The sequence below is a fragment of the Seriola aureovittata genome, chromosome 23, assembly GCF_021018895.1.
Source record: "Seriola aureovittata isolate HTS-2021-v1 ecotype China chromosome 23, ASM2101889v1, whole genome shotgun sequence".
Classification (NCBI taxonomy): Eukaryota; Metazoa; Chordata; class Actinopteri; order Carangiformes; family Carangidae; genus Seriola; species Seriola aureovittata.
Window position 1 is genome coordinate 18,898,163 of NC_079386.1, and position 12,913 is coordinate 18,911,075.

A 12,913-nucleotide genomic window follows, 5' to 3' on the forward strand; every position below is an offset into this window, starting at 1 on the left:
GACTGTTACACTCATCCTTAATGGGAATTAATTAATTCAAAGTGTACCAATTCAACAGTCTTCATATTACTAATAATTAGTATAATTAGTACCAAATTACATTTTGGAAGAAATTATTAGGAAAATATGAAAATAAAACTCCTCTCTGCTGTGTTTCTGTTTCTGAACCTTGTTTGTTTGTTGATTTAATTGAAGCTTTATTTGCAGATTTCTGACACAGTCGATAAACATCAATCATTTACGTCACAGCGGTTTGTGTCACGATTAATCTCTGCTGAGAGAAAAGTGCCCCCCCGCCACCACCAACCCTCCTTCGCTCTCTTTCTCTCAGGCCACGCCCACATTCTAGAACACTGGTGGTGGGCCATTGTTAGCGCTGTTGCCAGGCAACACGGTGCACCGTCGTCAGGGACAACCAGCCTCTCTGTCTTTCTCTCCCTCTCTCTCTCTCTGATAGCAACACCATTACTGAGATGACAAGCCCACACACACACACACACCACACACACACACACACACACACACACACACACATACACACACACACACACACACACATACACACAGCTTCCATCTTGTGGCAGCAGTGGCAGAAAAAATTTCACACAAACACAAAAACATATTGTTCATTTTCATGCCCTCCCTCCCTCTCACTCACTCACTCTCTCTCTCTCACACACACACACACACACACACACACACACACACACACACACACACACACACACACAGTATTGTATGATGCAATCACCTGACATCCATATTCCTCCGCTGTGTGTCTGTCACACACTCGCAGCTAATCTTTGAAATGCTTTATTATAATTCAGCACGAGGAGGTCACAGAGACAGAATACATGAGGAGGAGGACAGACACACAAAACCAACGTCCCCCTCCTCCCTCATCGCCCCACCCTCTGAAAAAGGGGACGTTTGATTTTAGGAACATTTTCCTCATGATACTCAAAAACTGAAACAAACAAACAGAAATAAAATTAAAACAAAAAGGATATTTCCAACATGTCCGTGAGTGCAAAGTTTGACACGATGAATCGTCAGTGGATCAAAGACGTCATCAGGATTCATTCATGAATGAACCAGATTTAATGGAACATTGTGTGTGAATATATTTGACATATAATAGTCAAGACATTTTCTTCTGAAACAAAAACCGTGTTGCTTTGAGCAGCGATGAATTACATTTGACAAACTCATCAGCAAAGTCCAACTTTCCAGAAACTACGTCCAGTTTATGCCAAACAGCCACAGACCAATGAGGAAAAACTCATTACAACAAGGTCTGTGGATGGGGGCTTTGTGATTAAATCAGCAGACAACTTGCGCTGGATCTAAATCCCGATGCAGCTAGCAAACATGGCTACTTCCTGTGTTTACTTTTGTTCCGACTCAGAGGGAAGTATTTAAATGATGAATGTAAAAAATCATCAATATTTGAGAAGCTGGACCCGAACGTTCAGACCGAAAGCAGCGAGAGCAAGACAATTCGCTCTGCTTTTCCCTCGTAGGATGCTGTTGAAGTTCGTGGGCGCTCTGAGGTCGATAACGTAGATAAAATACACCTCTAGCAAGTTTGTTTGGAATGCTTTGTCCTTCAAACTGAGGCTACGTCTACGCTACTACACTTTAGTTTAGAAACGTCTCTTTAGCTACGTTTACTCCTGCTGTCCACACGACTCTGGAGTTTTCAAGGGCCTAAAACAGACTTTTAGAAACTCTGCTGGACTCGTTCTAGGTTGAAAACTCTTGGGTTGTGTTGTAGTCTGGACGGACAGAAACCGAGACGTTTGGAAACGATGAGGTCACACCCACGGCCTCTCCTGATTGGCACCAGTGGTGAATACAACATGATAATGAATGACAGTGTTACTGACCTTGTTGTCTTTGCAGCTGTTGTTCACTTACATTCTCTATTTTAATGCTACAACTGTATTTGCTGCTCCTCCTTCAGAGGATTTACTGCAGAGGAGACCATCTACTTCCTGGTTATAGCAGCTTGCAGCAGTTTGTCAGTATATTATTACCAACTGACAACTAGTATGGTCTAAGTTTGCAAGATGAAAATCTTAAATTAGCGTTGTTAACGTTAACAACTGATTCAGATCAACACGGTTTTGCATGCTATGATGCTAGTTAGCATGGAATTCCTTCCCTCCTGTTTCTCTAGAGCAGAGCGCTTCTACATTTTGATTGGTTGCTGCTGAACAATGTCATAGCTCATTACCATACAGTTGCCTGGACTTCAAATTTTTCTAATGCCCACACCGCACAAGACGTGCCGCCAACAGTCACGCCGCTGCTCGCTGGCTCACATAGAAAATGAATTTCTGACTTCTGGTCAGTTTGACATTCTTGCCACTTTCGGTCTGAACGTATAGTAAAGGGTTCAAGTCCTTGTTGCAAAAGTGTGTAAAGAGTGCAAAGCTAACACGAGCCATAGACTCACTGTGGCCAACGTCCACCACGAATGAGAATCTGGAGAATGCCTTAACAAAATAGTCTGAATTTAAAATCTACAGCTGCTCATTTGATCAGCTGTCAGTTCGGTTACGCCCGACCACAAAGATCGAGTCTGGGCAGATTCCTCAAAATTCATCACGTTAATATTTAAAATCATTTTACGAGGACGTCTCAAGAAAGTTGTGCATTCGCTGCACAAATTTATACAAAATGTCTTTGTACATGTTGAAAAGGAAACACATGTTGGTATGTCATTTTAAAATCAGACACACAGACCTGTTGGAAATGACATGTATTGTTTGTGTGGAATATTAAGATCTGATCTCTTTCAGTTCAGTTTGATTCCCTTTAGTCCCAGGGTTCAGCTCAGAACCTTAGAGCGTCCCAGATAATCCACAGGTTTCCACAGGTGAGTTCCCGCGCTGCTGTAAACCTGCAAGTGGATTCTCCTGTTGTTTCATGTTGGTCGTCATGTGGTACAACCTGCACTGATACAAGAACAGAGAAACTGGTTCTGAACTCTCTTCAAGGTCTTGGTGAGGAATTCACAGACACAGACTTTACAAATCTGAATGTTTGGGACTGGAGGAGCCAATAGAGATCCAATGTTCAAGGTTAAACTGCCCCCTGAAATGATAAACCTTCCACTGCCGCTTTTTATGCAAATACAAAAATACAACAAAGTGTGTTTTTCAGTCTGCTTTAGTTCATAAAAAACCAAATGGAAGTGTGACTGCGCCCTGAGAACGTTCCAGTGAAATCCAGACAGGTAAAATAAATCCAGATGTTTAACTTCTCCTTTAGGCAGTGAAGTAAACTAGTAAATAAAAAAAAAGAAAATCTAAACACCAGATTATATGAGGAGCAGATCAGCTGTGGACCATCTCGAGAGTTAAGAAACAGATTGTGTCGTACCAGCATGAACACAGCCCAGTAAAAATCAATCAAGGTGCCTTTAAAGTTCTTGAGGAGGAGGTAGACAGAAGAGACAGATAACAGTGATGTGGTAATTGTAGTCCTACTACGGTGAACTTGTAGTCCTTAATAACAGTCCTGGATCACTTCCTGCTGAGGTCAGTTCGTACTCCCTCTGCGGTGAAGTTTGTCCTTTGAGGTTAACTCGTCATCCGGTTTTGGTCAAACTGAAATCGATTCTGTGGTTTAGGCCTGAATCTTCCTGGTTTGGCTACGATGGGGGAGTGGTTTGCTAAGAGGAGGTGGAGGAGGAAGAGGAGGAAGGAGGGGACAGTTTGATCACACGTGATGAAGGTTGTCGGAGAGAACGTGCTGAGGACCCGCAAGTCATCACACCTTCGGCAACTCAAGATGTTCCTGAATCATACTGTGTATTGACATTTTAACACTTTATCCATTAAATCTGGGTTTTATCACCTTTATTGATGGACTTTTGCTGAAGTTCATCTCTGTTTTTCGGAAAATTAGCTCCTCGGTCACAATTATGACTCTGGTTTTGACGTGAATGTTGTCTACAAGTCAGAAACTGGTAATTAGTAGAGGCATCCTGATCAAGTATTGAGTAGCTGCCGGTACTGAGTCTCGTGAAATACGTATATTTACTTAAATGTTGATTAAATTTGTATCTGACACATCGAAATGCTGCAGATACGACACCTTAAGCTACTTTTCTTGGTTCAAAACCTTATCTTACCTGATCTTATATGAATGAAAGTTTACCTGGAGAATGTGAAACTGATAAAAGGTGTTTAACATTCACTGGTGCTACAGAGTACAAGTGAAATGCTCCTGCTGAAGATCCCGGTTCTTGTAGCGGGGTTACAACACTAGCTCATGCTGGACGAAACACAGTAGAGTATAGAGTATAAGTAAAGATTTGGCACTGGCTCCCAGTCTGTTGCTAGGTCTTTATTCTTAATACAAACTTCTGATTGGTCAGTTGTTTCTCTCACCACAGACCTATTTGAATAATTTAATATTAACAAATAAATAATGGAATAGTCAAAATGAATAACTGTAATACTGTAATAACCTGCTAGCTGTAGCCTTCTGTGATGCTAATATGGTTAAAGATAGAATGGTAGCATTTCTAGTGAGTTAGCTGTAGCTTGCTAGCATCTGAACAACCTGTGTGTTTCTATTCAAGAGCTGTTTTAAAATTTACCTTAAAACAAGTTCAGGAAAAACCATCGAGCTGATCGGCTGATTCCTCTCGCCTGTGACCAAACTGTCCCCTCGTCCTCTGTCCGCCTAGCTGCTTCCCTGTTCCGGGTGAGGTGGGATCTGTAGTCCCAACTTGTGGTCCACACAGTGTGAAATTGTAATCCTGTTGCAAAGCATTTGGTTCATCTCAAGAAGTTTTAGTCCTTTGTTGACTTAAGATTTGTTGTCCATGTGTGACAGTGACTTCCTGTTTGGCTTCTGGCTACAACTCTTGTTGGTGGAGGGACGGCTAGAAGAACCATCGAAACGCCTCGCCGGTCGGGACGGAGGGCGGCCGCTGAGGAAAAAAGACAAAAAGGAAGTCAGAGAGAGAAATGTGTGTGAATGTCTTGATAATGTGATGTGTATAACTGGATGGATGAGTTGGATTGTTTGGTACGCTGCAGTGGTGGAAGAACGACTCCCCAGGTAACAAAATGAAACCTCCGGCCCAACATATACCTTGGTCCTTGGCCCGAGTCTGGCCATTATACTCCCACATTAGCATCAACCTCCAAGAAACTGCAGAAGCATCAACATGAAGAACCAGAAGCTGCAGTTCCTCTTACGACCACTAGAGTCTGGCTCCAACAGTGAGTCAGTCCCCATAGACTCCCATGTTAAAATGTCCAACTTTACAGCAGAAATAAACATGTTTACAGCCTGGTACAAAAACTGTTTTAATTTCCTCCTTCATGACACCTGTTTATATAACTCACCTGTTTACCTTCTTTTTTGGACAAAAGTTATGGAGGATTGAGGGCGGGGCCTCTTTGAGTGACAGGTGGGTGCAGACACAGTTGGCTTGCTGCTGGTGTCTAGCCACTAGCTGTTTGCTAGGTGTCAACTTGAGATAATTCAAGTCTCGTGACCAGTCGTATTTGTGGTGTTGGTGCCTTGCGTTGGCGTGTTGTGTCATTAACTGACAAACAAAACATCAGGAAGTCTTCACTCCTGTTTTTTGAGATGAGTGAAATTCTATTGTAATCTTATTTATACAGTATGTCAGCACTAATTAGCAGGTATCAGTGTCTGCACTTACCATTACAGGCTTGCTAGCTTATCTTGTTAACTACCTAATTAGCCAGCAAATAAGTTTGCCTTTGAGCAAGACACCCAGATGCTAAGCTTCGCTAACAATGCTAACGGGAGCTAATGTTCGCCACACTCGGCGTCAACAGCAGTCTCAGCTCCACACATGCACCTGTGGAGCAGCTGGGTGACGTCCATCTTTAATTACAGAGTGTGCCACGTTTCAAGTGTTTGATACTCAACAGGTTTCATGTATTTTAAAGCCAGATCAGGATTTATGTGGATTTCACTTTGAAGTCGATGGTCAGTTTGTCAGAGGAGACGAGGTGACTGTAAAAAAAACCCCAAAAACACCAAAGAGGATTCGCTGCTCATTTCACAAAGTAAACTTTCTGATTGGCTCAGAGTCGACATCAAAGAGGACAGAAGAGGGATGAGGCAAGAGTGTGAAACCACCTGCTCGCTCGCTCGCTCACACACACACACACACACACACACACACACACACACACACTCACACACACACACACACTGTCACTTGCTGTTAGCCTCCACAGGTTCAATTAGCGTGTAATTGAGGAAGATTACGGCTGCTAATTCACTGTCTTACTAACACACACACACACACACACACACACACGTTTCATTGCTTGTGTTCATACGAAATGTGTGTGTGTGTTGATGGCGAGGGAATAATTAGTGATAGTTTGTGGAGATTCCCACAGAAAGAAGTGTGTGTGTAGTGTGTGTGTGTGTGTGTGTGTGAGATATATAGAGTCATCAGTAAGGTCGAATGCTGGTGTCAATTAATTATTGATCGCCAGTTATTCTTATTGCACACACACGCACACACAGTAGTAGATCACATAAATATTCTCCTTTTCCTCTCTCTCCCCAGCTCGCTTTATCACTTTGAATCAGTGGGGAGTTTGTGTGAGTGTGTGCGTGTGTGCGTGTGTGTGTGTGTATTGGCGGCCTGCCAGACCTCAGCAGGGACCGAGCTCTCGCTTTTCACCACCCACCATCTGCACAGCACTCACACACACACTCACACTCACACACACACTCACACACACACACACACACACACACACACACACTCTATCAGCAGGGTGAGCGATGCCTTCCAGCTCATGTCTCGCTGGCAGTGATCTGGGTTAAGCGAGCCAGGACACACACACACTCAATACGGTCAAGTGTTTACAGAAAAGATTAAACACGACAAAATTTTGTTAAATGTCCAACTCTGTGTGTGTGTGTGTGTGCGTGTGTGTGCGTGTGTGTGTGTGTGTGCGCGCACATCCTCACCTCCAGCACCCCCCCTCCTCCCCCTGGTTTCTTCTTCAGCTCTTCGCACTTCCTGAACTTGCAGATCTGGTGACCCGTCTTCCTGTTGCGGCAGGATGAGCAGACGCCGCAGTTGATGAGCCGCCTGCACGGCCCGCACACGCCGCACCGCTTCCTCTTCCTCTTTGCCACAGCCCCCGATGACGAAGATGACGACGATAAGGTCACGCCCCCTGCTGTCACCCCCGACGACGAGGGCGAGGAGGAAGAGGGGCAGGGGGAGGAGTTGGCGTGCTGCTGGCAGTCCGTTAGCGCCCGCTGGCCGCCTGTCATCTGGAAGGCGCTGCCAGCATCTGAGATCCCGCCCCCTGCCGACCCCATCGCCATAACGATGACCCCAGGGGGTAATCCTAGCCCGCCCAGGAAGCTACTACCCATCACCCCTCCCCCATTGCAGCTCCCGCCCTCTGATAGGCCCATCATGTCCGGGTGGGTGTGTCCCTGCTTGTTCATGATGCCGCAGTCCGCACCGCCACTGTAACCAGGGAGGAAGTTCCCGTTGCTAGATGCCATGGGGTGATGGTGTGCTGCTCCCTGTGTGACAGGAAGTGATGAGGCAGTGTGTCCGTGTTTTTCAGCTCCTCCCCCCTCACTGCTCCCTCCGCCACCTCCTGCCCCCCCTCCCGACCCCCCGCCGCCGTGGTGCATGCTGGTACTGTGGTGGTGTGAGGTGGTCATGTGACCCTGCGTTGCAGGGGTGTGGTGATGGTGGTGGTGATGCGTAGGCGCTGTCGCCACAGGCTTGGGCCGGCCCCAGAACATGGCCGCCGGGTGGTTCATGTTCACGTTCATGTTCATGTTCTCATGGCAACCCCACGGCGCTGTCGCCATGGTGCCCAGCCTGGCGGCGGTGGGGGGGAAGATGGGGGTGGCAGCTGCCAAACGGGCGGCCAGTTTGGCGGATTGAGGGAAGTTTGTGACGTTCATGTTCATGTTGACGTTGGTCTTGTAGAAGCTGGCGATGGACGAACGGTAGCGGTCCATCTCCGTGGTGTAGTCCAGCATCGGAGCCAGACTAGACACCTGCAACAGGTACACCATCATCATCCTCCAATGTTATCAATACCTAATCAATAACACGAGGTACGTCACGGCTCAAACACACAGGACGAACCTTTTTCTTCTGGTCAACTTTGTGAGACAATACAGGTGAGATGTTCACCGCTATCACAGGTGCTAATGCTAGCAAACAAACAGTCTCCATGGAAACTGTAGAATTTTACTGCTGTAAAATCTCTTTCACTGCTGCAAACGCCTTAACGCCTTTTTCCTTACCTAAGGAAACCTTTTAAGTTAGTCTGTACTACAACCTTAAGAACCTCCCTCAGCTGAGGAGAAATTTAACTTCAAGTGTCAAACTTAAGTAGAAATCTTAAGGTGTTTTGTGCAACTGGCCCCCAGGAATGCAAATCCCGCTATTTTCCAGGAAATTCTCACCAAAATCCCATTTCCTAGAAAAAATAGTTGAGCTAATCTGGGATTTTTAGCCTTGTTAGCGGCAGTTAATAGCGCTTGAAATATCCGTTGCTCAGTCGTTACTCCACATTTCCTGTCGATCTCTATGATGTCAGTCCAGTGTTCCCGCTCTTTCTTTTATCTCTGTGTTTGGTCTCCTCCAGCTCCTGAGGGAAATATCTGTCTCTTTCTCTGCTGAACGCTCCCCCGTGTTCACCAACATCACCAACATCACAAAACAACGGCGTGGGTCGCTCATATGAGCAACGACTCACCTGTCCCTGGCCGCCGTAGACATGGTGGTTCGGGTGATGGTGGGAAGGGGCGGAGCCTCTTTGGAGCATTGAGGAGAGGTCGCTCTCCACGCACACGCCGCTCGTCATGCCCGACATGACCTCACACACACCTCAGCGCACACATGCACGCGCGCACGCACGCACTCACACGCTTGCTCACGAAGGAAGTCGGTGAGTCGTTAGTCCCGCTCTGTGGATGAAAACAAAGAGGATCATAAACATAACCTAAAGTGTCGTCGTCGTCGTGACGACAACAGAGTCCCAACCTTTTCCACCTCATGACTCACTTGAAAATCTCAAAAATGTTGGCGGCCAACGTCCGGAGGACAATTCATATGTTCTCAGATCAGTTCTTATTTTAATGATAACCATTTGTCCATTTCTGGATTAGCTAGGAGTTAGGGGGCGGAGTCAGACACTGCCAAGATGGCGACGGTGGAGCAGCTCACTCTGAGCTTCAGAAACCTGTGGGTGACGTCCATCTTTATTTACAGTCTATGGATGCGATGGGACATCATAAAAGTTCCCTGGCCCACAGGTTGGGAACTAAGAGATTGAACAGAACGTCATTTCCCATGATTCAACTGACACGTCTCCTTCTTTTACGGTTTCATTACTTGTCTCATCTCTAACTTCCACCACATTCTGCAGGTCATATTCAAACAGAGTCAAGTGTTTTAGTCCCATGACTGACCTGATCAATTAATTGATTGATTCATTGACTGATACCTGATCTTTTTCTTTCAGATCGGTTCGAGTGTTTCCTCAAGTTCAAACGACAGAACCACAGACACAAACCACAAAGGTGCACAAAGCAACGGTTCCACCAATGAAACTAAAAGACCCAAATGACATCACAGCCACGCAACTTCCTGTCGAAACCATGAATGAAACCTGACGGAGGTGCAACACTGGAAAACACCAGCGGTCTGCACCGTACCCACGTGTCCTTGAGCAACGGAGCACTGAATCCCAACCGGCAACCCACAGGCTCTCTGCTGCGAGATTAAACTCTGACCTCCACGACGCGCCTGACAGGCGATTCAGGTGATGACAGTTTTACTAAGAAGAAGAAGAAGAAAGTTCCAGTTCTGAAAATCAACGCTGTGATTCATCTTGTTTTTATTAAACCTCCTAAACTATTCTGTTTGGTCTGAAACCACAGACAAGCTGACCTCTGACCTCACTGCACACACACACACACACACACACACACACACACACACACTCACACACACACACACACACACACAGATGGACGAGTCTGAGTGTAAAACATTCCCTGCCTTTGTGTGTGAGACAAACAGACTGAGAAAGAGATGTGAATGAGTAAAATATGTGTGTGTGTAACAGCCAGAGAAGCACAAGATGTGTGTGTGTGTGTGTCTGTGTGTGTGTCTGTGTGTGTGTGTGTGAGTGTGTGTGTGTGTGTCTGTGTTTGTGTGTGTGAGTGTGTGTGTCTGTGTGTGTGTGTGTGTGTGCAGCTGAGAGACAGAACGAGAGCACGAGTGTGTCTCTGTGCTGAGTGTGTGTGTGTGTGTGTGTGTGTGTGTGTGTGTTGTGTGTGTGTGTGTGTGTGTGTGTGTCGGTGTGTGTGTGTGTGTCTTCTAGCCCCCCCTCCTTCCACCTCCTCCACTCCCTCGAGGCGTAACTAATTACCCTGTCTGGTCAACCGGGCCGGTGCGAGCTCCGACAGAAGGTCACGGCGGCCACCGGCCGCGAGGGGAAAGCGGCTCCCCCACGCGACACATTAACCCCCCCTCCCCCCTCCCCCCTCAGGCACAGTGTGAGGAAGGCGAGGAGGAGGAGGGAGGGAGGGAGGGAGGAGAGGGGGGGTCAATAAAAAAAAAAAAAAAAAAAAAAAAAGCAGATCCGATAAGAAGCGATAAATACCGTGAACACAGCATGCAGTCCGACACACAGGAGCAGAACACCAGAAGATGGACGGCGCGTGCTGCTGCTACTTACCGGGCCCGCAAGGAGGAGGAGGAGGAGGAGGAGGAGGAGGAGGAAGAGGGTGATGAGGAGAAGAGGAGGAAGGAGATGAGGAGGAAGGAGGAGAAGACCGTCTGGGAATTAGCCCGCCACGGATCATGGCTGGCGGGGAAGGAGACACAGAGAGAGAGGAGAGGAGAGGAGGAGGGGGGGGGGGAGAGGAGCACCGGGAGGGGATTTGTCGGTCTGTCGGTACCGAGGAGAGAAGGAGGAGGAGAGGGAGGGAGGAAGGGAGGGGGGTAATGGATAACGGGGGGCGGATGGATAATCACCTGGGCTTGGCACGAGCGAACGTGAGGTGGGGGGTGGGGGCGGGAGGGGGAGGGAGGCGAGAGAGGGAGAGAGAGGCGTTAAATTAGCCAGGTCGAGGCGAGGAGGAAGCGGCTCTGTGGAGACCCTGCAGGGGCGGGAAAAAAAGACGAGCTCGAGGAAAGAAAAAAACACCATGGGAAGAAAGCAGGGGGTGGGGGGGGGGGGTGATGAATAACGGATACGTGTGTCGCTCTCGCGACAGAATGGGGGGGGGGTACACGCAACGTTGATGTGATGCTGGGTAACAGAGAGGGGAGGGGGTGTGTGATTATGTGTCGGCTCGTGCCCTCCGCCGTGTCTCCTGCTGTCGGCGGCGCCCGTGGCGGCGTGCCGTGCGCGCGGTGTGAGTGATGTGATTGGCTGCCTGCAGGTAACCGAGAGAGAGAGGGAGAGAGAGGGAGAGAGAGAGAGAGAGAGAGACAGAGAGAGAGAGAGAGAGAGAGAGAGAGAGAGAGAGAGAGAGACAGAGAGAGAGAGAGAGACAGAGAGAGAGAGAGAGAGAGACATTAGGACAGAGAGAGAAAAGGACTGAAGTATTTTATAAACACTTTCGTGCAGCAACTCGATGAATCAATTTACTGATCAAAAGAAAATTAATCAGCAACTAATGAAATATATTTTTCGTCATTTTTCAAGATATTTTGAAATGTTATCACCATATTTTTTTTAGACAAAGTGATTAATAAAGAAAATTAAAGGAACAAATGTTTGACCAGCTGTTAATATGTAATTACACCTGCTCATTAATATTTATATTTTTCACTGCACTGTGGCTGCTTGTAGTGGACAGCAGAAGGTTCCACCTAGATGAATGAGTTTCCCTCCTCTGCTGTTTGTGTTGATGAGCTGATGAACAGCTGATGAACAGCTGATGAACAGCTGATGGAGCTGAGTCCCCGGTCGCTGCCATTAAACCACCACAGAAGAAGAGCTCATTAACGGATCCAGTTAATGGAGAACATGATGGATGAGTCAGAGTTTATCCACTCAAACTGTTTCTGTCACATTTTATTTCCATTGACTCGAACAAACATGTTGCGACTTTTCTTCTCACTGGTGGATGATTTGTCACATTCTTATGTCTTAATCAATAAAAAACAATATTGATTGACTTTAGAGCGGTTTGCCAAAAGATTAAATTAAGTTTGTTTTGGAGTTTTTTTTCTTTAAAACTAATTAATTTTTGAACACACGCTGTATTCAAAACAAACTGTGTGAACTCTACGTGTTGTCCTGTAATTGATTATAATTGATTAGTTCCCATGGCGATAACAGCAGAGTGAGGGGGGAGGGGACTCCTCTCATTGAATCCATCAGGTTCAAACGTTCATCCTCAGACATTTGAGGTTCAGATATGGTCACAGGAACCTTAAGTTTCTTTCCTTGGTTTGGTCACTAAGGTCTTCACTGACTTTAAGTGATTTCTTAAGTATAAGATTAAGGAGAAAACCTTAAATACTTCGGTGAACATTTTAGGGAAACCTTAAGGGGAAGACTTAAGGAAAATCTTAACTTAAGCTGTTTTGTGCTATTGGCCTTTTGCACAAAGTTTTAAATAACAAAATAAATGTTTGTTATGTATGAATAAATTACCGAGCTCTTCATCCTACTGACTGTTGTCCTCACAGACCAGCTGTCCATCACGGCGACCTGCAGAGCGCCCTCACGTGATGAGAACATCAGTCACCTGTGCAGAGGCTCATCCTCGCCTCACCCTGACTGTCCTCACTGGGGGGGGGGGGTCTGTGTCTCTGTGCTGTGGGAAACAGCAAAGTGTTTTACAAACATTTAAACTTTAAAAGGATGTTAAAAACTGAATAAAA

The 12,913-nt window shown here is 46.5% G+C and overlaps 1 protein-coding gene across 2 annotated transcripts; it reads right to left on the reverse strand.

Annotated features, from left to right (window-relative positions):
• Positions 1 to 797: 797 nt before the first annotated feature.
• Positions 798 to 12,830, reverse strand: LOC130164298 (CXXC-type zinc finger protein 5-like). Of its 2 annotated transcripts, XM_056368947.1 has the most exons (5): positions 12,684 to 12,830; positions 10,752 to 11,454; positions 8,763 to 8,973; positions 6,994 to 8,055; positions 798 to 4,951 (listed from the first exon to the last, which is right to left on the reverse strand). In XM_056368947.1, exons 3-5 carry the CDS (start codon positions 8,877 to 8,879, stop codon positions 4,904 to 4,906), a joined length of 1,227 nt encoding a protein of 408 aa, XP_056224922.1. In that variant the 5' UTR covers positions 8,880 to 8,973; positions 10,752 to 11,454; positions 12,684 to 12,830; the 3' UTR covers positions 798 to 4,903. The 2 variants fall into 2 exon arrangements, with proteins under 2 accessions (XP_056224922.1, XP_056224923.1); XM_056368948.1 differs by lacking the exons at positions 10,752 to 11,454; positions 12,684 to 12,830 and having other exon boundaries at positions 8,763 to 10,303.
• Between the last annotated feature and the right edge of the window lie 83 nt (positions 12,831 to 12,913).

Bases quoted from the DNA above. Each gene is read 5' to 3' on its own strand.
- LOC130164298 (XM_056368947.1), bottom strand. From the start codon at position 8,879: ATGTCGGGCATGACGAGCGGCGTGTGCGTGGAGAGCGACCTCTCCTCA. The intron at 8,056-8,762 runs GTGAGTCGTTGC...TACCTGTTGCAG, and splicing joins TCTACGGCGGCCAGGGACAG to GTGTCTAGTCTGGCTCCGAT. The intron at 4,952-6,993 runs GTGAGGATGTGC...TTTTTTCCTCAG, and splicing joins GAGGAGGGGGGGTGCTGGAG to CGGCCGCCCTCCGTCCCGAC.